This window comes from Benincasa hispida, chromosome 1, assembly GCF_027475165.1.
Source record: "Benincasa hispida cultivar pf3 chromosome 1, pf3_genome.v1.1, whole genome shotgun sequence".
In the NCBI taxonomy this organism is placed as follows: domain Eukaryota; kingdom Viridiplantae; phylum Streptophyta; class Magnoliopsida; order Cucurbitales; family Cucurbitaceae; genus Benincasa; species Benincasa hispida.
Window position 1 is genome coordinate 67,128,594 of NC_143478.1, and position 26,172 is coordinate 67,154,765.

General features: G+C 35.3%; 1 protein-coding gene across 1 annotated transcript; it reads right to left on the bottom strand.

Annotated features, from left to right (window-relative positions):
* Positions 1-12,517: 12,517 nt before the first annotated feature.
* LOC120086693 (uncharacterized) lies at positions 12,518-14,950 on the bottom strand. The gene is made up of 3 exons (XM_039043458.2): positions 14,087-14,950; positions 13,053-13,163; positions 12,518-12,795 (listed from the first exon to the last, which is right to left on the bottom strand). Exons 1-3 carry the CDS (start codon positions 14,729-14,731, stop codon positions 12,640-12,642), a joined length of 912 nt encoding a protein of 303 aa, XP_038899386.1. The 5' UTR covers positions 14,732-14,950; the 3' UTR covers positions 12,518-12,639.
* Between the last annotated feature and the right edge of the window lie 11,222 nt (positions 14,951-26,172).

Genomic DNA, 26,172 nt, shown 5'->3' on the forward strand with positions numbered 1-26,172 from the left:
CAGCGATCTTTTTTTTTTTTTTTAAAAAAAAAAATGAAAACTCTTTTCATTTTTATTCTTCCATTATTAAAAACTGAAATTAACCTCACACTTAACTTATCATATTATATTTATATATCACTACCCCCAATTAATGTATCTAATACATCAAATCAATTATATCACATATCATCGAACCAATTTAATTATATTATATATAATCAAATTCTTTCTTGTTAATTTGAACACTTCAAACTAACCCAAAATCTGATTCTCAACTTGAATCCATTGAGCTACCAAGGGGACCTTATTGAGTTGTAGCTTGAAGCTCCAACGATACATGAATAACTGACTAAACTCTTTAATCACGATATTCACCATTCATTAACTGTCGGGCACTCCACTAAATACTGATAGCTGCACTCTTCTCACTACAGATATATTTCTGTGTCCATTGGATATAACCAATCAACAGTACAATAACCCTTTATAGATCGCTCGTAAGTACAATTGGGTCAATTTATCGTTTTGCCCCAGTAGTTACATCTAACTCCTTAAGTATCATTGATTCCTCTAATGAATAATACATCATAATTCTACTATGAGTGAACACTTCTCGGGCCATGAAAAAGTGTGTGGCGCTACATTGTTCAAGCCTCGAAATCAACCATTAAAGGAGCAATCTTTCTACTTACCCCTGCTTCGGGGAATGAGTGAATTCCATCTTGAGTAGCTGAGTTACCAACTTCCCAATCAGACGAATCCCCAAAGTGGTAGGTTTGAGTTGTGAATCTAGCCACTCGCACCCATGCAAATCAAAGGACCGCCCTCATAGGCAGGGGTTCCCAACTCATTCAGGATTAAGGTCATGTTACTTATGGTCATCCTAGTGAAATGAAAGTCTCTGTCATGAACAACGTTTTATAACGAGACTAAACATTTCGTGGTCCAGCCTTATACAAACTCCTTTGTATAGGATACCCTCACTCGCATATCTCCACGTGAATGATCAGGATCAAACCATCTGTAGCACTTTACAACACTTGTAACATCTATAAAGCGGGTTGTATCCATAGTGTCACCAGGATAAGGTTTTCCTCATTTACCATATACTACGGACAATTTAGGTTATTACTTAAGGTATGATCCACTTGTATGTCTCCAGTACATGCTTAAGTTACAACGATAACCAGGGATCTCAGTTTATTGGTTTGTGGTTAATGCAACTAAAATATCTCATATTTCATAGACAGTAGTGAAGAAAATATCTCATATTATTACATCACAAATGTTTATTCATACACGTGTTTACAAACTATAGGACCCTACGAGATTTAGGGCATCAACCCCTACACAACAAACCCAAAGATTAAAGTTTATTTTTTCAAGAGAGAGCATAAAAGAATTATGCATAAATTGGCATGCTCGGTGGTACCTATCTACCTTTCATCTCTTTTCACACAAAATCTATCTAAGACATAATGACATTTAAAAGCAACATTTTCAAAGCATCAAGCGATTCTAACATGAAACGAATTAATCGCAATCGCTTCAAGGAGATTCAACAATCTGAAGAGCAGCTAACCTTTGAGATCACGAGGAATACATAGGAATAGGTCTCAAAACAACCAAAAGGTGGAATTATCATTAGAGAAAATTCTATACTCAACAAATATACTTCACCTTCTGAACAATCAAGTGATGAAACATTAGACGCAAATATAATGTTAGTAATGATGGTGAACATTGAAACGATTGAAAAAAGGATGGTTGAGCTTGAAAAGAAGGTTAACATGTTGATGAAGGTAATTGAAGAAAGAGATTATAAAATTGCATCTCTAAAGAATCATATCGAAAGTTGTGATGCTACTGAACTAAATAAAACTTCTATTGTCAAGGATAATGACAAAGTGAAGACAATCTTGCAAGAAAGCCAACAACAACATTCAATTTTAGTTGCTTTTTCGTCGGTCCAACAATTGCAAGATATGATTAAAAATTCTATCAGAGCTTTGTATGGTGGTCCGTCTCAAAGTTCTTTTTTGTATTATAAACCATATACAAAAGGAATTGATAATTTAACAATGCCAACCAGATACTAGCCACCTAAATTTCTACAATTTGATTGAAAGACAATCCAAAGCAACATGTTGCTCATTTCTTTGAATCATGTGAAAATGCTGGTACGCGAGGGGACGTATTGGTCGAACAATTTGTTCAAATGTTAAAATGCTTGACTGATACACTGACCTAAAGCCTGAGTCAATTGAATGCTAGGAACAACTTGAAAAAAAAGGTTTCTAAATCGCTTCTTCAGCACAAGATGAATAGTCGGTATGTTTAAACTCACCAACATCAAGTAATGAAAAGGTGAACTCGTTACTAATTACATAAATCGCTAAAAAGCTACAAGTATAGATTGTAAAGACTGTCTCACTGAACTGTCTGTCGTTGAGATGTGCATTCAAGGCATGCATTGGCGACTCTTTACATTCTTTAAGGTATAAAGCCTTATACCTTTGAAGAGTTAGAAACTCGCGCCCATGATATGAAGCTAAGTATCCCTAGCAGATGAGACAAAAATATTTAGTCTCTAATGTAAAGAAGGAAGAAAGTGATGTCGATGTGACTTTAGAAGAATCTATGATTGTCAATACGAATCCTCTTAAGTCGTTTGTCAAATAAAGAAAAAAAAAAGAGTCAAGAATATGAAATACGTCAGTTAACTTTGAAAGAAAGATAAGAAAAAGTCTATCCTTTACCTGATTCTGACATTTCTGACATGTTAGAACAACTACTGAAAACACACCTGATTCAACTTCCTGAGTTTAAACGACGAAAAGAGATGAAAAAAGTCGATGATCCAAACTACTTTGAGTATCATCGAGTCATTAGTCACCAAGTGGAAAATGCTTCGTTTTAAAAGAGCTAATTCTAAGATTAGCTCAAAAAGGAAAAATTGAGTTAAAATTTGATGAAACAACTCAATCAAATCATGTTGCAATAACAAAATATAGTTACAATCAAATAAACTTTGCAAGTTCATATTATATTAATGTCAAAGAAGTCAATGATTCAAAAGAAATCGAGCAAAGAACTTCTGCCTTCGATCGTATTAAGCCTACAATTATTCGATCTCTAGTCTTCCAAAGATTGGGTATGGCCACAAGAAAAGAAGAACATCAATGTTTAACGTCCCTTTCAACTCGAACTTCAACTTTCAAAAGGGTAAGTATCTATACATCAAAGAAAGATCAACCTTTAACTTCTACTTTTGATTACTTTAAAGCGACAAACAATCAACATGAAAGAAATAAGAGAACCTTGGGGGGTCGTTTGGTTGACAGGTTTTCTGCATGAGAATTGACATAGGTATCCAATTCTCATGTTTTTTTTCACATTTTTCACCTCTTTGCCTGGGAATAAGTTATTCCGGCATTCTCATTTCCCACAGATAAAGGTTTTCTATTCCCTTTCAAAATTATGGATTTTCTTTTTTCCGCTCTCTATCTGTTTTTCATTTTACATATAATTTCACTTTGAATATAGTTAACCAATTAACCAATTAATTGATATTAATTTAAGAAAAATTATATAAATATTTATTTTAATAAACAAATAATGATATATTAAAATATTTACTTGACTTATTTTTGTAATAAAAAATTATTAAATGAATGGAATTATTTTTTTATATAAATTATTGATTTATTAACTAATAATATCTTAAATATATTTAATTAGTAAACTAGGATTAGTTAAATTTAGTTAGTATAAAACTTCATTTTCAATAATAATAGTTTATTACTTTATTTTTTTTATAATCAAGTAATTCATGGAGATTAAATTTAATTTGATAATTAATTATGAACATATAATCATCACTATTATTTATAAGAAGTTAATTATTTATTGTGATTTTTTTTTATTACTCCGTTCATTATTAATATATCTTATTTAATAAATACTTTTTAGTATTCATTATTAATATATCATATTTTTATCTCATTTTCTTCACATTTTATATAATATATTGTCCATTTAAATATATTTTCTTATATTATTTAATTAAAAGTAAAATTACTAATGAATAATAAAAATGATTAAGTGTTAGATTATAATTAGTATGACGTTCATTAAATGTATTAACTGGTTAATTTTAATTATTAAATTATTAAAATATTTATAGTTATAATTAAAATATTGAATATTTATATTTATAATTATAATCTTCAAATATTTATAATTAAAAATATTATTGATTCATAATTAATTAATTTTTCTTATTTATATATTGAATATTATTTATTCTTTAAATTATTAATCTATTATAATTATAATAAGATTTTCATGCTTAATTTCATAAATTAAACACAAACACAATTTTTGTTCACAAAATTCCCATGCACAACCAAACATACTCAACTCAATTCAAGTCCATGGTAAAAATTTGGATCGAAGAAAAGACGGGGCTCAAACCCACTTAAAACCCATGAAAATCCAAGGCCTTAAGGAGGGTGAAAAACATTGAGAACAAAGTGCTGAAGCTCTAAAGACTTCAAAATTGAAGCCTTGAAGATTTCAAGACTTTGAAGCTCTAATTGATCTCAAGATTATAACCTTCTGAAGATTGAAGAATGGAAGATTAAACCTTCACTGAATTCTAGAAGATTGATCGATCTCAAGTTTACAACTTCTTGGGGGAAGTTGGAAGAATTGAAAGCCAAAGTTCTCTGAAGATCTGAAGTTATAAAGATTTAAGCTCTGAATATCTGAAGAATATAACTCATCTCAAGCTCTAAAGACTAAAGTTTTGAAGCTCTCGTGCTTTGAAGATTGAAGCTCTAAAGCTCTTTAAGATATGAAGAATACAACTTCTCTCAAGCTCTGAAGATTTGAAGAATATAATTCTCCTAAACTATCACATCCCGCCCCAGACCACCCTCTTAGCCTAGAGAAGGGCGTGACTGCAGCAGTTATCAACTATTAGGCTGACACTTACTGCCTAACTCTTGCGGAATAACTCTGATACCAATTATAATTCATATGCAACGGGACGTCTTTAGGCCCACAATTTATTAACTTAGAAACATAATATGTTTAGAGTCATTACAACACTAGATTTACAAGTCCCAAAACCCACAAACCCTAGTCCCTATATGAGTAATAGTAACATGTGTACAATATTAACAGTAACCACCTAGCAAACGGTTACAAGTCTTTTTGTCCTTTAGTGGCAGAGCAGATAATGAGCAGTCTTCAGAGGATTTGACCGCTACCTGTAGGGGGAGGTGGGGAAACAAAAACATTTGAAAACAGTGTGAGCTTACGCCCAGTGAGTGACCGAGAAAACATAATAAATTCTCATGCATAATTTCAGAAGATAGTTTTATCTGAAATATAATTTAATGCAGCATAAACAATTTTCAAGCGCAATGTATATAAAACTATTTTAAACATAAAACAGTAAAATCATTTCTCAAATCAAAATACTGTATAATTGGTAAAATAATCCCAACACCAACTATAGTCCAGAGAGAACCCTTTTGCTCAATCTCTGACTTTATTCACCTGTGGCCACATTAGGTACTACTACTCAGATACCTTCTCCTTGTACTTTAGTATCGAGCTACTAGGATACCTTCTCCAACGTACTTCAGTATCTCGTTAGCTTGGTACCTTCTCAAACGTACTTGAGTACCAATAGATACCTTCTCCTTGTACTTCAGTATCTAGTTGGGTGGATGCCTTCTCCTTATATTTCGGCATCGCATTTTACCAAAACTATTTATAAACAACTTTTCTCTTTAAAGCATGTATAGTATAACACATATACAATATGGCTTTAAAGATGATAACGCATGCTGGATAAAATCAACATTATGTAAATAGTTTTTCAACAATATGCATGCGTTCAAATCACAATTCAAACTTGCTTAGAAACTACTTTATAAAACTAGTAGGCATGAGAATATTTTCGCAAACATGCTTTCTATAAAACGTTTGTAATCAAACCAGTTTAAAAACGTTTTAGTTCGAAAACATTTTAGCCACTCACCTCGAACTCTTAAGAACTTTTCACTCTAGTAGCTCCTCGGGTCCCTTTTTCACCCCTAGAATCCAGATTCAACTTATAACTTAGATTACTCATAGTTTCGAACCTTATTTGGAAATACTTCCTTCTACAAACTTATTCTAAAATTTCTTAGAAATCTTACCCTAAACTTTCAGCTCAGAATTCTTCGTGATTTGGCTGGAATCTCAAAATCTTCAAGACTGGCTCAGACTGATCCGACCGTCTGACCCTTTTGTCTTCTTCTCAACCTCCAGCCCAGTTCTTTTGAGCCTTTTCCTCCACCAGCCCTACTCTGAAAACTAGACTTTCAGAGCTTTCAAATGACTTTGGAATCACTCGAAACGCACGAGTAGATTGGAATATATCCTCGTCCAAAATTGACATATTCCTTTGAACCCTCACTGCCCTCTACTTTCTCTACGAAATTTATGATTTTTATGTGATTTGAAAATGAAATCCCAACTCCCTATTTATAGGCGTTCAAATTGCTCGCGGGATTGACAGCACCTACTTGGTTGTATGACCAAATTTTTAATCCTCCCTTTATCAATGTAAGCTGACTTCACCTTGGTTCAATGTGTTCTTCCCAAACGCATCCAACACAATTTCTTAGGGTTTAAGAACTTCTCTTAATCGGATACCTAAATTTTAATTGACGTTTGCCCTTACAACTTCAAGCTTTGTTTGTATTCAAATTAGGGTTTTTACATGCATAATCCACCCCAACGCGTCCAAGTACATCGCCCAGAAGCTTGCTCGGTCGTTCAATGCATAGGCGAGGCGTGGGTGTGACGTTCAAATCGGACAAAGCAAGGCTAACGCATAGGCGTTCTGCTCTTTCCGCTCTCGGCAGTGTCGCTCTCTCCACTCTTGGCAGTGTCGCTCTCTCCAACTTTCTCTCCCAATTTTCTCTCCACTCTCGCTCTCTCCAGCTTTCTCACTGGTCTTGCTCTCTCCAATCTCGCTCTCTCTCTCTCGCTCTCTCTAGCTTTCTCTCCAACTTTTCTCCATTCTCGCTCTCTCCCACTTTCTCGCTTAAAATCTTGCTCTCAATGCTCTCGCTGGTCTCGATCTCAATGATCTCGCTCTCAACGATCTCGCTGGTCTCGATCTCAATGATCTCGCTCTTAGCTACTATGAACATTGTTTGTCTCCGTGCAATTCCTACACGATTGTGCCACTAGTCACTTGCCTTCCAGTGCTTTATGCATAACACGCATTACACATAACTTCCATATTTTTCTCAGTCCTTCAGCCATAACGCATTTCACATAACTTCTCTATACTTAGCCGAAATTTTCCCAAATTTTTCAAACTTAATTTCCATATTATTTCACACTAGCTCAACCTTCTTATTATTTTTCCCTAACTTCCCCAACTCAATTCCATATTTTTCTTTTCAAATCCCCATTCTTTCTTCACCATTCCACACTAACTTTCTCATCAACATACTTATTATACAAATTTCATTACAATTTTACCAATTAAAGCTCAACTTAATTTATTCAAAGAAAATCTACTTAACACTTAGAAATTTCCTTTCCCTTAACTTAGGATTAAACTTTCACTTAGTTAATTCCTTTTATCACTTGCTTAAGGAAAATAGAAATCCGGTTTCACATAAAGTTTTAAGGTCAATTCTCCAAGAATATCAACAGGTCCAAAGGTCGATCCTTCAAGAAGATCATCAAGCCCAAAGCCGATCCTCCAAGAATATCATCAAGTCCAAAGGTCAATCCTTCAAAAAAAAAAAAAAAAAACCCCAAAGGTCAATCATCCAAGAAGATCAATAAGCACAAATGTCGATCCTCCAAGAAGATCAACAAACTCGAAGGTCGATCCTCCAAGAAGATCATCAAGTCTGAAGGCCAATCCTCCAAAAAGATCATCAAGTCTAAAGGTCGATACTCTAAGAAAATCAACAAACCCAAAGGCCGATCATCCAAGAAGATCAACAAACCCAAAGATTAAAATTTATTTTTCCAAGAGAAAGTATCATAGGATTATGCATTAGAGATTGTACTCACTATTCTAAAGAAATTAATATAAATACAAAGTTCAAATTCTACAAATTAAATTTCTTTGAAAATCTTGTATGAACAATTCCAAAGTTCAAAGATATAAATTAATATTTGTCATAATATTTATATGCTAAATTTAAAAAATAAAATAATTACCCTCAATCACGACTTCTAATTTATGCTAGTATTGGAATCAAAATTTACAAATAAAGTTGGTATTTATCAAATTTCGTATATAGGACCCACACGTAGAGTCCTACTCCCGAAGAACATAAAATATACTTACATATATGAAAACAAAAATATAAAGCATATATTTTTAGTATACTCCGGTGTGGTAAGCTTGACATTTTTTAGTATCTTCAAAAATTGAAGAGATAAAATCAAATTTCAAAACTCAAATTACCAAGTTTAGATAAAATGACCTTGCTTTAAAAAGTATTTTAAGTGGGAAAAAAAATTTAAACACTTATGGCATGGTAGGTAAGAATTGACCCTTTTTTTCTTTTTAATTTGAAACTGATAATCAATCTGTTAATGAATAAAAAAAGATTTCTTTTTATTCTTTCATATGAAGTGAAGCATTTCGAAGGACAATCCGTTGTTCCACAGTCTGAGTCTATTTACAACTAGTCAATTAAGAATTCTCAGATGTACTAGTACTAGCAAGTGCATCTTTGATGCAGTCATCGATTCTCTCGAGAGATCACAATTACCATAAGCAAACATATTAATGATGTGGTCACTGCAACCCCCTTTGTGAGGAGGCACTCCTTCTCCCAAAGTTACGGGGCTATTTTGCTGAGTTCCTTAGAGAGAGTTGTCTCGCGCCCCTAGGTATTCTCTACCTACCCACCTGTGTCGGTTTTGGGTATAGGTACCCTTTTGTTGAAGGTTATTCGAGCTTTTCAGGGGACACCTTCTTCATGATCTAAGGGTAAGGGTCCAATGTAGCCTGCGCTAAGTAGGGAGAGCTCCTCTTTGGTTCCATCTATCCAAATCAATATATCTATATGGATGTAGGTATCTATAGGGAATCATATAAAGGTGATGTGATGTTATTATTTTAGATCTAAGTAATTTAATGTAATTGAATTTCCACCCGTTTTTAACCCATTCAAGATGAACCATAGCACCAAACACATAGATTAAGTTAAATTTTTAAGGAGATTTTCAAAAATAGAAAAATAACGAAAACTATTTACACAAAATAGAAAAATTTTAATCTTCTTTGATAGTGATTGATAAAAACTTATAGAAGTTTATCATTGTTCATCAATAATACAAAATGATAGAAAGTCTATCATTGATAGATGCTGATATAAATTTATCTATATCTATCAGTGTCATTTTACTATTTTTTTTTAAATAGTTTGACAATTTTTCTATTTTTAACAACTTTTAATCTACGAACAAGGAATGATTGAGGGCTTACCACATTATTTCCTTATATGAGACAAGGAAAAAAAAACGACACACATATTCTTCAAACTCGGGCATATTTACAAAAAAAACTTGGTAAATAGACTATTTTTCAAATTTAATTCCACAGAGGTCTAAATATTTAAATTTTTAGCCTTCACAATTAGTACAATGGTAGGGATTTATGAAAATGAGTAAATTTCAAATTATGAAGCTATGTTTTCAACAACTTGCTCAACCATAAAGATGTCAGCCATCAGTTTTTTAGGCTGGTGGAACATTTATATTCATTCATAAAAAATTTATTTCAAAGGTTTCATCCTGCACTTTAGAGCCACGCTACTCATTTATAACTCTCCACACATTTGCTCAAACACTTCAATTGATATTTTTCTATAAAAATGATTCTACCATCCTCATAATAATCATACATCTTAAACTCAATGACATAAAGTTACATTTATCATCCTTGACGCGTTTACTAAAAGATGAAAGTTCCATTCTACCGCTACAGTTTGAATTAGACCCAAGCCCACATTTGGATTTGAAGACTTTGGACCCGGTTTGTGGTTAATATTACATTCTCTTCCCACCATTTTCAGCCTACCCCTCTTTTTCACCGTTTTTATTTTTTGCGATCTCATTCCAACACCGTTTTTAATATTTCATCATAATTTTGATTACATTTCAATCTCCAACCAGACCCTAATTGTTTTGTTCGTTCAACAAGTAGAGGTGAGTTATTTAAACTTTTAACCCTTTGATCGAGAGCATATATTAAGACTAGTTAAACTATGCTCAAATTGATTTTAGAAACTATTTTTCTTTTTGAATTACCATTGGTTCCTGCATTTTGCTTACGTCACTTCCAATTTATATGGTTGTGTACATCCAACATTTCATAATCAACCAAATCTTGACTCTAATTCACCCAAGTCTTCACTACGACTATCAGACAATTCAAATTCTTCATTATGTCCTATGAATATTCCAAATTCCATACATACTATTGTTGAAAGGCTCAAATCCTCTTCATATCTCTAGCACTCTCTTACAGGTCTATAACTACCAAAAACAAAAACTTGAAAACAACAGCCACAAGATCACAAGTATAGAAACAATTATCCTTACTGTGTAGATGGTTAGAAAGGAAATTAGGGTTTATTTTCCATTATTGTTTTTCTTTTTGGATATTTTCCTTTAGTGGTTTCTTGATATCTATTTATTCACCTTGTAAAAGGTTGATTATGTACTTTTATTTATTCAATAATATACAAAATTAACATGATATAGAGCATTAGGTTTTGTCTCATTGAACTTTACCCGCCAAAGCCTTGTCCGTTCTCTGCCTCCATCGACTTGATGGAGGCAGACCTATCGCCCATTAGGGGTTTTTAGTATAGTTTTTTGTCATGCCCAGACCTATGCATAGATCTATCGCACTCTACCCATCGACGTCCTGTCCTTTGTTTAGCTCGTGGCCTAGATCCGCATGCGCATAGTTCTCATCGACCATTGTGTGTCCATATCCGACCAGAGTTGTCCATCTGCCGCTGCAACTACTGCGCACCCCATCGACTGATCTTGCCATTCAGATTTGTTGAGCACTCATCCTTGATCTCCACTGCTCAAGTTTGTCGTCCATCGACCAAGTTTTTGCTGGTGCTGTCCTAACCATCTCCCATCGCTCTAGTCTCGATCCGTCACCATTCGTATCTTTCGTCGTCACCATCTTCGTTTGTGCCCTCAGTCATCAAAGTTGTGTTGCTCATGATTGTACATCATACTGCAAGGGTTGTTTATTTTCTTCCCCAGTCTAGTTCACTCTTTTCAATTCAGTTTACTCAGTCTGGTTTATTTCAACCACCCTGGTTTGGTTCATGTCATTCAGACCGATTTTGTTCAATCTATTTGGTCTGGTTTGTCCAATCTAGTTCGATTCGATTTAGTTAGACCAATTTGATCCGCTGCTTAGTTGATTTTATGTTAAGATCTTCCGAGTCTTTATTTCGTTTCAAATCGATTGCTCGACAGTTTTGTTGTAGATCACTTCATAAGGATCTTTGTTTTCGACTTAGAAGTTCTTTGCAGGTTTTGTTATCGATCTCTCTATGAGAATCTGTTTCCAGCCCAAAAGTTTGTTTTCATTCTTCGATTTGTTTCGGAAGTTATCTTTACAAACTCAAGTTGTTTGCCAATCTATCCGAATTTGAGAGAGGATGTTAAAAGGAAATTGGAATTTATTACTAATTACTATTTTCCATTATTATTTTTCTTTTTGAATATTTTCCATTTATGTATTTTTCTTTAGTGATTTCTTGATGTCTATTTGTTCACCTTATAGAAGATTGATTATGTAGTCTAATTTATTCAATAATGTATCAAATTAACCATTCCATTTCAGTTTCATCTCATCTACGAAATCCTTCTTGCTGCACCTATACTGTAGCCATGTTGAATTTAAAAGGCAAAAGAATATATCAAGCATTTATTATATTATTGTTGTGATTACTGCTCTAAGAATAAATATCCAAGTGCTGTTTAAAGCCAAGCATTCTTATACGTGTTTGTTACCTATCTAAAATCAAGTCAGCAAGCAAAATAAGAAAAGACAGCATTCTTCGTGCAAACTTTGATACATCCCTACCAGAGGTTCATTGTATATCAAAACCAACTTCTTAACGAGAAATCCCTTCTTAGAGAAGTTAGGAAGGAAAAGAAAAAGGATCTGCTAGAATCTCTGTGTCCCAGTGAAAGCTACATGAGCAAAGCCACCATTTAGTTAGGCCCCATTTGGTAAAAGAGTAGTTTCGTTGTTTTTAGCTTTTAAAATTTTGATTGGTTTTTCAAAATATTGATAAAAAGTAGATAACAAATAAAAAACTCGAAGGTAAAAGAAGTATTATAGACTTAATTTTTCATAAACAAAAAACTAAATGGTTATCAAATGGACCTTAAATTTTTGTCGTCTTCGGTTTTCATGAGAACTTAGTCCTAATAAGTTTGGATGCTCCTGATCTTCCTATTCATTATTTTATTACTTCATTCAATTATAAATTTAAGAGTCAAGTTTTAGCTTAAAATCACAAGAAGAAACAGTGAATAATTAATGAATGGGAAAATTTTGATGAGGATCCAAACTCAGATTTCATAAGCTTCCAGTTCTTTTGATTCCTCATTGGCAGAATTGTGTCTTTCAGTTCTTGATCGTTCTTGATCCAGTGTCTGTTTGCTTTCCATGAGCTTCCTTTTTTCTCCAATTGCAACAATCAGCTCCAGTTGCTTTTGTTGCTGCTCCTGCACATGAATTCATTACAGAAAGTCACATCAGTTTTAACAAAATTAAGAATTCCTCAAGTTATAAAAGCTTGTCTACAGTTGCCCATTAATTGAAATCAGTATATATATATACATATAAATATATAGCATATCGAAGCCAAGCAACCTTCATGCTCTATCAAACATCCATCCAATAAACAGCATATAAAGGGTATTAATTTTCAAGTAACTACAGAGTTCTGTTTATCGGTTATAATAATCATGTTAACTTTTACCTGCATGGCTAGTAAGACCTTTTGCATTTCAAGGAGTTCTTTTTCAAGCACATCTTCTTGCACAGCCAAAGTTCGAGATTCCTCAGAATTTCTTTGAGCTAAAGCTGCAGTCTTTAATAGCGTGCAATTGGTTAGAGGTTTGTGGAAAAGAGTTGGTTAAAAGTCAGATTTCACACTCAATCTAGAAACACACAAAAACACAAGAAAAACATAACATCCACTCAAAATTTGATAGAAGTTGGACACAGCCAGTGTTGGAAGTGCGTGAGCTCATAAAAGGAAATCAAATAAGACTTACTTGAGAGGAAACAAAGTCACTTATATTGAAAATTTACAACAAACTTCAAATTTAGTTCACCACTTTCTTTCAAACTATCTTTGTTTTCTTGTTCTTCACACACTTGCTTCAAACACAACAAACCCTACTGTTTTTAGGAGCACAATGAAAAATCTAAACCATACAATAATATCCATACCATGTATCAATATATATGTACCCAAAAATTTTTTATATTGTCTACAACAATGTAGTGTTTGGGGATTTGAACCCTGACCCCAAGGGAAAGAATAAATGCTAACAACTTATCTACACTCATGTTGGCTATATGTACCCAGTACCCACAATTAATCATCTTAAAAAACTATATACAGGAACACTTGATTAAATGCTTGTTCATGTACACGTATAATGTATCTAGAGTAAAAACATGTTTAATTTTCAACAGCAAGGAGATGAGCTTATAGATCAAATTCCATTTCTCAACCTTCATATAGTCAACTCACATTAGTTGAATCTTTACCAAGTCTCTCAGATTCTACTTGCAACCCACAGAAAATCAGCATGATTATAGAAATGCTCAATGCAATTCAGGTTTAAACAAACAAAAAAGGACAAAACATATCATATTCTCTTCAAGGAGACTGGATTAAACAGGTTTAAACCCGAAGAAGAATTAACCAATTCAATTCAACTTTTACGAACATGTTGTAAGTATCAACACAGATCACAAACAAATAAAGAGACATAAGAATACCTCAGCAATTGGATCCTTCAGAGTTTTTCGTGTAACCCTAAACCTTATGCCCAACTTCTCAAGCTTCCTAGACAAGGCCCGAATCACAGTCATCAAGCTCCTTAAATCCTCCTCCAATTTCTCGATCCTATCCAACAAATTCACCTTCAACCCACCACTTGTTTTCCCCCAACATATTCGTCTCCATTGCCGCCTTCGAATCCACGAGTTAAGAACAACCGTAGCCACTAGCAGAGGAAACCCCCACACCAAGCCCCTATCCCCAATCAACACCCAAAGCGCCTTTTTCGAACTCGAACCCACGAAATTCACAGCAAAAACAACCAAGAAAACAGCGGAAGAAAAGAGAGAAAGCAATTCAGAAAGCAAAAGAACCGATTCTAAATTGAAATCGCCACTCCGCGCAACGTCTTCGGATTCGTAAACTCCAATGCCATATTGGCAATAACTCCGGTGGCGGGAGGTTGAATTGTTATGAGTGGTCAGTAGCCGATGAGCATGAAAGTGGAATTGATGGAGGTTGTGGAGGGATGGAGATGAAATTGGGGGAGAGAAGAGATTGTTGTTTCTGGAAAGGGAGTTGGTGAAGCAACAGAACTTGAAACGGCTGGAACATCTGAAGAGATTTTGAGAAGGCAATGACATTTGTAGAGAAACAGGAGCGAAAATTTGAGTTTGATGAAGAGATCTTAATGCTTCTTCTGAAGAACAAAAATGGGTAGGAGCGTCGATACCATTGATGGAGAATTTTGGTGACTCGGGTGCTTACAGTGAAACTCAGCGACGAGAGAGTGGCGAACGGGCTCGGCGAGTTAGCTCTAACTTAAAGTATTTTAGCTCCATACTAATGGTTTACACAGTGACATAAGAGATTTCACCAAAAATGAAAAAAGAAAAAAAAAAAAAAAAAAAAAGGAAACATAATGGAAAATTACCCCAATTATCAAGGATCGGTTAGATATAGTATCTTCAATTTTTCACTTTTCAAAACTATCATTTTTTTAAATAAGATAGAATAGTTTTTCTCGATCTATCTCCTTTTAGTCTAGCTATTTTGTTTCTCACCAAAGGTCGTGTCACCGAATAGGAAGAAATTTCTTAGCTTAAATGCTCTTAGACTCGCTACCAAGACTCCCCTCAGACTTCCATTCCCCACAGTGCTTTCAGAAAGTCCATTTGTGTCAAGACTGGTGGAGATGGGTTGGCTTAGTCACTCCATTACTCTAGTATTAGGATCTAAATACTAAATTGCGTTAAGAAATTGAATCCTTAAGGAAAAGAAAGACAAGAAAGAGGTTCTAGTTTAATTAGCTTCCAATCCTAGTAGGATGGGATCACTCACCTATATTAGTTAATTTGGGCCTTCTCGGTACATCTCAGCCATTACACACAAGATTTTGTTAATTTTTCAAATATTATATAATCTTTCGAAATTTTATACCAAATCTTATATATTTTCAAAATTTCAAGAAATTCAACTAAATATTATATAAGATATTTATGTAACTTTTCAAAATTTTTGTCCAATTTCTGTTCCACAATTATATTGAATTTTCAAATTATCGAAATGGTTTTCAAATGATTGGCCTGTGATTTTTAAAAATTGAGATAGTTGCATGCACAACAAAAAAAATATATATATAAAATTTGCAAGTGTGTCTTTACTTTTTCTTCTATTGCATGTATAGCAAAACATCAGCCCAACCCAAGTATTGAAAAATTAAAAGTCTAAAATACCTCATCTGTTATTGCTATACTCAATCTCAAATACATTTGTTAAGCTTAAGTGATATAACTAATGTTGAATATATATGGGTTGTAAACCTCTGAACTTGTTTCACTAGTTAATCAAATTAAGACCTCCTAATTATGAGTTAAGATGTGAATTAACGTCAATAGAAAAATAGTTATGCATAATCTAAAATATAAGAGAAGGTAAACTTCCTAAGTGTTATGATTATATGCGTTTAGGTTGTGACATGGTGGACGCGTAGAGAGTGGGAGAAATCTATTAATGGTAAACAAAAAAAGGGGCAAGAAAATATGTTAAGTATGGAACGTTGGGTTCTCAGGTGAAGTAGGAACAAGTTAACATCTATAGAGAGGAGAGGGATCCATGTGTTGGAACTGGTAGGTGCCATGTGGCCAGCTTGATGAGTGATGCAGCGAGAGACCCAAGGATGACATTGTGGCTAAGTATAGCAAGTGGTATGTAGGGTTTATGTGACCAACTTTGTAACGACCCGACTTCCTAGGACTTAAGCTACATCGTTACTAAACACATGAGTACCCTGTCATTTGATTTCTAATAAATGCAACATGAACTGAATTTCTCTACTAGTGGGATCTGAAGATTTTCCTTACATGGCTCACTCTTTTTCCTTTCCCCTAGAGTGCACCTTTTACGTGCACCCCAAGTCCTCTCTATGAATGTAGGGACGTGTATCTCTTTCGTACACATGGTTATGTATACACCTCTTTCATATACAGATAACCCACTAAATGTGTACCTCTTACGTACACATGGTTATGCATACACCTCTTTTGTATACACATAACCCACTGAATGTGTACCTCTTTCATATACATAGTTATGTATACACCCCTTTCGTATACATATAACCCACTGGGTGTGTACCTCTTTCATACACATGGTTATGTATGCACCTCTTTCGTATACACATAACCCACTGAGTGTGTACCTTTTTCATACATCCCAGATCCTCTCTATGAATGTAAGGATGCATACCTCTTTCGTACACATGGTTATGTATACACCTCTTTCGTATACACATAACCCACTGAGCGTGCACCTCTTACATACACCCCAGAGGTATTATCACTTTTATACACACTAGCCCTAGTACATCTCTTTCATGTACTAGCGCCCTCAGACATGCATCACTTTCATACAGTCACATAGTCCGGAAAGAAAAAAAGGTTGCATCTAACTTCATACTACATATAACATTCATATAATCATGAGTCCTCTAAAATCTCCTCATCAAGGTCATGTTAATTAACCTCAACATACATGTTTAATCTAGTTTTAATGGATCAACTCTAGTACATCACTTTCATGCACTAACTCATGTAAATAATCAAACATTCAAAATTTCATAACACATCATATAGCCTACACACTTTCATAATAAATCACATAAATATGTACATCAACAAATGCTCCAACTTTCATCTAGCTTTAAGACATTCCAGTAGTAGTGTCGTTTAACTCATAATTTAGGGTCATGCTCAATCGTCCTTTTAATATATCTCATAAAATTCTAAATCATGCTCATACATTAACATGCTTCAGACATATTATCACATGCTCATATATCTTTTTTAAACAGTCCTTGTAACCAGTCTTAAAATCCTCAAAATGAATCGTAAATTTATCGTCCGTCACAAAGACAGTTCTAGTAGTAAGTTTACTTACCTTGATATTAGGTCTAACCAAAAAGTAATTAAATCTTTGTGAAATTCTTGAATCCTTAATCAAGCCTAAACATAAACCAAGCTTTAAAAATTAATAACTAAGACCAAATTCCAAACACCCAAATATTACAAAATATTTCCAGACAATCTTACCTAAGATGTGGTCTAATTCTAATTCACCTTCCAAACCTCCAATTTTAAGCCCAAATAATTAGCAAACAAACTCTTCTTCATCTTGAATGAAATTCTTGAATCAATCCCCCTTATCATAATTTGAAATTAGGCTTATATAATTAAAGCTTGAATCAAACACATACTTCATTACCAATGTCTCAAATAAATTATCCATATGTAGCTTCGTAAAAAAAATCACTTCCAAATGACTTTACAAAAATTTCTCAACAACAAAATTAATCTACAAGAAGATCGTCAAAGCATAAAACTTATCAAAACTCGCTAAAACAAACTCCAACTTCAATAAACAGCACCTCAATACCTCAACAAACTTGAATCCAAAGTTGAAACACAATTTGCATCATCCGATTGATGCCAAAAGTAAATGGGTATTCAAGAATCAACCGAACACAAACCCAAATAGCAGAAATATTACCCAAATCGATAGATCCGGTGATGGCAAAAGCGAACGATGCTTGAGCAATGGAAGTCGTAAAGAAGAAACTGATGCGGCGGCTTCAGACAGCGTCGGACAGGCTCGCGAACGGCAGAAACAGACGACTGGGGTTCAAATCTAGTGCGCACATAGCAGAACGACAGTCATCCACTGACAAACGTGAGGATTGGGACATGTTCAGCGTTGGCGCAAAGCAGTGGCGGAAAACGACGACTCCATCAACGACGGGATGAATAACGGTTGCTGGCTGAGACTTAGTCGATCAGCGGTGGTGGCATGGGCTGGAAAGAGAGGGATGACGACCATTATTCTTTCATGAAGAAGAAGATGAAAATTCTTCTTTTTCTCTCTTTTTTTAGCACGCTTCTCGAGAGAGAATTATATATATATATTTGAAGGAACTCTTATCAAAGAAAACCTATTAGCAAAAGCAAGATCGTTCCAAATTCATTGTCACAGAAATATAAGCATTCACAAACATACATATATGTTATGAATTTTAGAATAAATTACAGCATGCTTTCAATAAATTGAATACAATGGAACGAGAGACATACCTTTGATGAAATTTTCTTTTATCCTTCTCTCGCTCTTGCTTGGATTAGCACCTCTCGCTGTCGCTTAGCAAACGAATAGTCTTCTCCACAAACAAGCAGCAACTCGGACACCACCATTTAGTGACCTTGGTATTCCCAGAGTGAGAATCCAAGAGGTGTAGGCTCTGTTAGATTTGGTAGAGGGAAGGAGGAAAGAACGATCGCACTCAATAACCAAGTAAGTGGGAGAAGTTTTGTGTCGATCGTATAAACTTGTGCTTGATCGTTTAGAAAAAGGTATACGATTGTTTAGTAAATCAGGTTGGTCGTTTAATGAATCTCTCTCAGGCACGCGATCATTTAGTAAAAGCTACACAATTGTTTAGATAGATCTATGCGATCGTTTAGAAAAACAACACGATCGTTTAAACAAACGTGCGTGTACACGATCATTTAGGAAAACACTTTGAGCTGTTGTGTAGGCTCTCGTGAGCTAAACGATAGGCAGTGTACAACTTATGAAGTGATTATTCAATTCTTTACAAAAATGAAAACATTTTTCATTTTATGCTTCATTTATCAAAACTGAAAACAACCTTCCACTTTCACGCATGATTAAGGAGAAAACAACCAACAATTATCTCATAATTGTTTTAATTATAAATAAATATAATAACTAACTTATCATATTATATTTATAACCTATAGTTTTAATATCACTTCATAAGCAACATTTAAACCATAGTCCTTTTCTCCATTACTTGATGTAAATCATATTTACATCATTTTTCTCCAATTAGTGTATCTCATACATCATGTCACTATATCATATATAATTGAACCAGTTTAATCATATCATATATAATCAAACTCCTCTTTTCAATTTGAACACTTCAAACTTGAAGGAAATTGGCCATAAGAATTTCTATGAGCAATGGAATGATCGTTCCAAATTCCATGCGTATTTGAACATACAAAATTACAGTCAAGAAATGGAAACATACAAGCTATGCATAAAACAAAATTATAGCATGCTTTACATAAGATCAAAGGAAAAATCACACATACCTTTGAAGACTCATCTTCAAACACCCTCAATCACGAACACTCAAACAATCAGCAAGATTGCAAACCCGAGCGCTGAAACACTATGATTGCAACACAACACGATCACAACAATCATGAACACAACGAACTCCAAGATCACAAACACAACGAACGACCTCCAAAAATCACAAACTATGTCGAGTTGAGTACGATACCACCACAATTGCTACCTTGGTATTCTCGATGTGAGAATCCATAAGTGTAGGCTTTGTGTGGACTTGGTTAGAAGACGAGATTGGAGGAAGAACAATCATGTAAACGATTGAGCAAGTGGGAGATGATAAGGTCTATCATATAGATGATGCCCAATCATTTAACAAATGCTATGCCATCGTTTAGCAAAAGCTCCGCGATCATTTAGCTAAAGGCCAACTGAGTGAACTATCGTGTAGTATCACTCCAAAATCGTTTAGTCTCTCTTCAACTATCGTTTAGTGAATATAATCCACTTGACAGTATTTGCGTGAGATGTTTTTTAGAATCGCAACTCTCACAAATCTACTAAATTTAGGAAAACATTTTTCCTTTTATTCCATGGTTACCATGAAACTACCAATAATCTCGCACTCAATTGGTTATTAGAGAAAAAGAGATAATTATCCAATAATTAATATTATTATAAATAGATATGATAACTAACTTACCATAGTATATTTATAACCTATAGTTTTAATATTTCATCTCATGAAACATATAAACCATAGCTCTTTTTCTATTTCATGGCACTTAATGTAAATCTCATTTACATTAATCCTCCACTTGATGTATCTCATATATCACACCGATCATATCATATACAATCAAATTACCTCTTGTCAATTTGAACATTTCAAATCAACACCAAGAACTGATTCTCAACTTGAATCCATTGAGCTACCAAGGGGACCTTATAGACCTGTAGCTCGAAGCTCCAACGGTACGTGAATAACTGACTAAACTCTTTATCACGGGATCCACCATCCATTAACTGCCAGACACTCCACTAAAGACTGACAACTGAATGCTCCTTACTATAGATATATTATGTGTCCATATCAACCAATCAACAATGCGATAACCCTTCACAGATCGCTCTAAGTACCGTTGAGCCAATAACCCTTATGCATCTGTAGTTACATCTAACTACTTAAGTACCACTGATCCCTCTAATGAACATAAGTCATAGTCCTACTATAACTGAATCCTCTCTTCCAAAGAGAAGCTTTGACCGCTATGTTCAAGACCCATAATCAGCCCTTAAGAGAGCAATCTATCTACTTACCCCTGCTTCGGGGAATGAGTGAATTCCATCTTGTGGAACTGAGTTCCCAGCTCCTAAATCAGACAAATCCTCAAAAAGGTAGGCATGTTGAGTTGGCAATCTGGCCACTCTCACTCATACTAATCAAAGGACCGCCCTTAAAGGTAGGAGTTCCCAAAACACTCAGGATTGAGGTTATATCACCTATGGTTGTTTAGGTGAGACGTAAGTATTTCAGTATCAACGATGTTATATGACGAATCATCTTATGGTCTATACAAACTCTTTGTATATGGCACCCCCACTCACATGTCTCCAAATGAATGGTCAGGATCTACCATCTGTAGTAGTTCACAACACTTGCAAACCTCTACAAAGCGGATCGTATCTGTAGTGTCACCAGGATCAGGTATCCCACCTTAATCCTGATACTATAGACCTATTTAGGTTATCACTTAAGGCATGATCCACTTGTATATCTCATATGCATGCTTAAGTTTACATAAGATAACCATGGAGCTTTGTTCATTGGATATGAGTAAATGCCAAATAAAATAACTCTTATGTTAACATAACAATGTGCATAAATTAAAAACACAAGACTCCAGAAGAATTAAGACAACAATCCCAATAATTGCCCACTTGTCCTAATGCCTCGGGAGACTAATGTACAATACAAGATAAATACAAGTACAATATACAATAAACTAGGGCATACCCCAGTATCATCTCCCACTTGCCCTAGATAAGATGTTGCATGTCTCGCAGACCCAGACTCTCCAGGTGACGCTCGAAGACTTTAGCTGTAAGAGCCTTTGTAAATGGATCAGCAATGTTGTGCTCCGTCGCGATCTTCGTGACTATCACTTCATCGCGATGCACAATCTCCCTGATCAAGTGATATTCACACTCTATATGTTTGCCCCAACGATGACTCCGAGGTTCCTTTGAATTTACCACAGCCCCACTGTTATCACAATAAAGAGGGATTAACAAATCCATATTTGGATAAACTTCCAAATCTGTAAGGAACTTTCTCAGCCAGACAACCTCCTTAACAGCTTCACGAGTGGCTACATATTCGGCTTCCATAGTGGAGTCTACGATGCATCCTTGCTTGATACTTCGCCACACTATAGCCCCTCCATTTAGAGTGAACACTGACCCCAATGTTGATTTACGAGAATCTTTATCAGTCTGAAAGTCAGAGTCTGTGTATCCTATAAGGATCAGATCCTTATCTCCATACAGCATGTAGTTTCTTGTTCTTCGAAGATACTTAAGGATTGTCTTCACCGCCGTCCAGTGATCAAATCCTGGATTGGACTGATACCGACTGACAATCCCTACTGCATAGAAAATGTCGGGTCTGGTACACAACATTGCATACATTAAGCTTCCAACAGCTGAAGCATAGGGAATCCATCTCATCTCCTCAACTTCTAGAGGTGTCTTAGGACATTGATTCTTAGACAATACGATTCCATGCCTTAAGGGTAACAAACCCCTCTTGAAATCATGCATCCTGTACCTATTCAACATTTGATCGATGTATGATGCCTGAGACAAGACTAACCTTTTGTTCTTACAATCCTGAATGATCTGGATCCCTAGAACATATTGTGCCTCACCCAAATCTTTCATTTGGAAGTGGGCAGCTAGCCACTTTTTAATGTCAGCCAGAAACCCTACATCATTCTCAATGAGTAGGATATCATCCACATACAATACCAGGAAAGCTACTGAGCTGTTGATAATCTTCTTGTAAACACAAGGCTCATCAACGTTCTGATCAAAGCCAAATGACTTGACCGCACTGTCAAATCTAATGTTCCATGTGTTGGGATTAGTGTCCTAATTTTTCCGGAGTCTCGTTGTTTGTAATGATACACATTGTTTTATGAATAAAATATTTTTTATTTCATTCTGGCATTTACTCATATCCAATAAACAAAGCTCCATGGTTATCTTATGTAAACTTAAGCATGTATATGTGATATACAAGTGGATCATGACTTAAGTCATAACCTAAATAGGTCTGTAGTATAAGAATTAAGGTGGGATACCTGATCTTGGTGACACTATGGATACGACCCACTTTATAGAGGTTTGCAAGTGTTGTAAACTACTATAGATGGTATATCCTGACCATTCATGTGGAGACGTGCGAGTGGGGGTGTCCTATACAAAGAGTTTGTATAAGACCGGACCACAAGATGACTAGACTCTATATATAATGTCGTTGATACTAGAGACTTACATCTCACTTAAATGACCATAGGTGACACGACCTTAATCCTGAGTGTTTTGGGAACTCCTGCCTTTGAGGGCGGTCCTTTAATTAGTATGGGTGAGAGTGGCCAGATTGCCATCTCAACATTCCTTTTTGGGGACTTATCTAATTTGGGAGTTGGGAACTCAATACATAAATGGAATTTACTCCTTTTCCAAAGCAGGGATAAGTAGAGAGATTGCTCTCTTAAGAGCTGATTCCGGGGCTTGAACATAGTGGCCACAGCTTCTCTTTGGAAGAGAGGACTCAATCATAGTAGGGCTATGACTTATGTTCATTAGAGGGATCAGTGGTACTTAAGAAGTTAGCTGTAACTACAGGGGCATAACAATTATTAGCCCAGCTGTACTTACGAGTGATCTGTGAAGGGTTGTCGCACTACTGATTGGTTAAGATGGACACATAATATATTTGTGGTAAGAAGAGTTCAACTATCGGTCTTTAGTGGAATGCCTGGCAGTTAACGGATGGTGGATCCCGTGACTAAAGAGTTTAGTAAGTTATTCACGTACCGTTGGAGCTTCGAGATACAGGTCCATAAGGTCCCCTTGGTAGCTCAATGGATTCAGTTGAGGATCAGTCTTGGTGTTGATTTGAAATATTCAAATTGACAAGAGGTAATTCGATTATCTATGATATGATCGGTATGGTGTATGAGATTCATCTAGTGGAAGATGAATGTAAATGAGATTTACATTAAGTGTCATGGAATAGAAAAAGAGCTATGGTTTATTGTTTCATGAGATGAAATATTAAAACTATAGGTTATAAATATAATATGGTAAGTTAGTTATCATTTATATTTATAATAATATTAATTATTAGATAATTAACTCTTTTTCTCTAATAACCAATTGAGTGGGAGGTTATTGGTGGTTTCATGGTAACCGTGAGATAAAAAGAAAAATGTTTTCCTAATTTTAATAAGCTTTAGATTTTGTGAATTTGAGATTTCCTCTCTCGGAAATATTCTCACGGAAGTTGTCATGTAAATCGGATTTACAAAGTGATAGCTTGAAGCTAGCTAAACAATCGTGGAGTGTTAGTAGGCGACAAACACTCAGCTAAGCGATGAGCTAAACGATCACATAGCTTTTCCTAGACGATTGCTTAGCTTTTCCTAAATGTTTAGGCATCGACCTATACGATAGGTTCTGCCATCTCCCACTTGCTCAATCATTTACACGATTATATTTCCTCCATCTTTCTGCCTCAAACCAAGTCCGCACAGAGTCGACCCTCTTGATTCTCACACCGAGAATACCAAGGTAGCCTTCTTGGTGGTGTCATACTTAACCCGACACCATCGAGATTTTGTGGAGGCCGTTCGTGTTGTTCGGGGTGCTCGTGACCAAGGCGATCGCTGAGTTCGAGCACGCGGTTCATGCTGTGTATCGATCGTGTTAGACGAACGTTCATGGTTGTTATGTTGCTGTGTTGTTGTGCTATTGTGATTGAGCATTCGTGATCAAGGAACTTGGCGATGAGTCTGCAAAAGTGTGTGGCTTTTGTCCTTGATCTTATGTATTACATGCTATAGTTTTTGTATTTAATACATAACCGTGTGTTTTTGTTTGCAACTGTAATTGTACAGTCATATATGATTGTAATTTGGAATGATCTTTCTGCTGCTCATGGAAATCCTCGTGTTTGATTTCCTTCACCATGATCTAGACGCTTGTTTCAACCCATAAATGGACCTATTAAGCTTGCAAACATTTTTCTCTTGATCTGGAACTACGAACCCCTCTGGTTGAGTCATGTAGATGGTCTCCTCAAGATTACCATTAAGAAAGATAGTTTTGACGTCCATTTGCCATAACTCATAATCATAAAATGTGGTATGGCAGGAGTATCTTGATAGACTTGAGCAGGATAACAGGTGAGAAAGTTTCCTCATAGTCACTCCCTCAACCTAGGTATAACCCTTTACCACGAGTCTATCCTTAAAGATTTGCACCTTTCCATCTACACCTGCCTTTCGCTTATAGATCCACTTACACTCTATAAGTCTTATCCCATTAGGCAGATCCACAAGCTCCCAGATGTTATTGAAGTACATAGACTCCATCTCCTGGTTCATGGCTTTAATCCATTCATCCTTGTCGACATCCTTCATTGCTTTCTTAAAAGACAATGGATTCTCGTCTCCATCATTAGAAATGACGTTCTAGGCTTCAGTCAAACCCATGTAGCATTCCGGTGGGTTCATAACCCTCCCACTACGTCGAGGCAGTCTCAACTCTTGAGCTGGTTGGCTAGATGTACAGACCTCAACAACTCTTGTTGATCTATCGGCCTGTTCAACAACTCTTGTTGAACCCTCAGTATTCTTAGTCTCACTAGAAATCTCATGTAAAATAAGCTTACTTCGTGGTTATGATCCCGGAGGTGGTCTTCTTCTAAGAAGATAGCATTTGTAGAAACAAACACTTTGTTCTCACTCAGATCATAGAAGTATCCACCCCTCGTTTCCCTGGGATAGTCTATAAAGAGGCAAACTTTCAAACGCGGTTCCAACTTTTTCAAGTTAGTCACAAGCACATGTGCCAAATACCCCCAAATTTTTAAGTGGTAAACTACCTTTACGGCCTCTCCACTCAAAAGGTATTTCAGAAACGCTTTTTCGAAGGAACGTTGTTCAGAATATAGCATGCGATCTCCACTACAAAACCCCAAAAATGAGTTTGGAAGATGAGCATAACTCATCATAAACCAAACCATGACCAACAAGGTTCTGTTTCTTCTTTCTAATACACCAACAAGGTTTTGTTTCTCCTTTTTGATATACCATTCTGCTGGTGTACCTATTTATGTTGTATTAGGTAGAGATGCCCGTAC

Excerpts from the sequence above, each read along its gene's own strand:
- LOC120086693 (XM_039043458.2), bottom strand. The coding sequence starts at position 14,731 with ATGTCATTGCCTTCTCAAAATCTCTTCAGATGTTCCAGCCGTTTCAAG. Across the intron at positions 13,164-14,086 it reads TGAAGGATCCAATTGCTGAG|ACTGCAGCTTTAGCTCAAAG; the intron begins GTATTCTTATGT and ends ACGCTATTAAAG. Across the intron at positions 12,796-13,052 it reads AGGTCTTACTAGCCATGCAG|GAGCAGCAACAAAAGCAACT; the intron begins GTAAAAGTTAAC and ends ATTCATGTGCAG.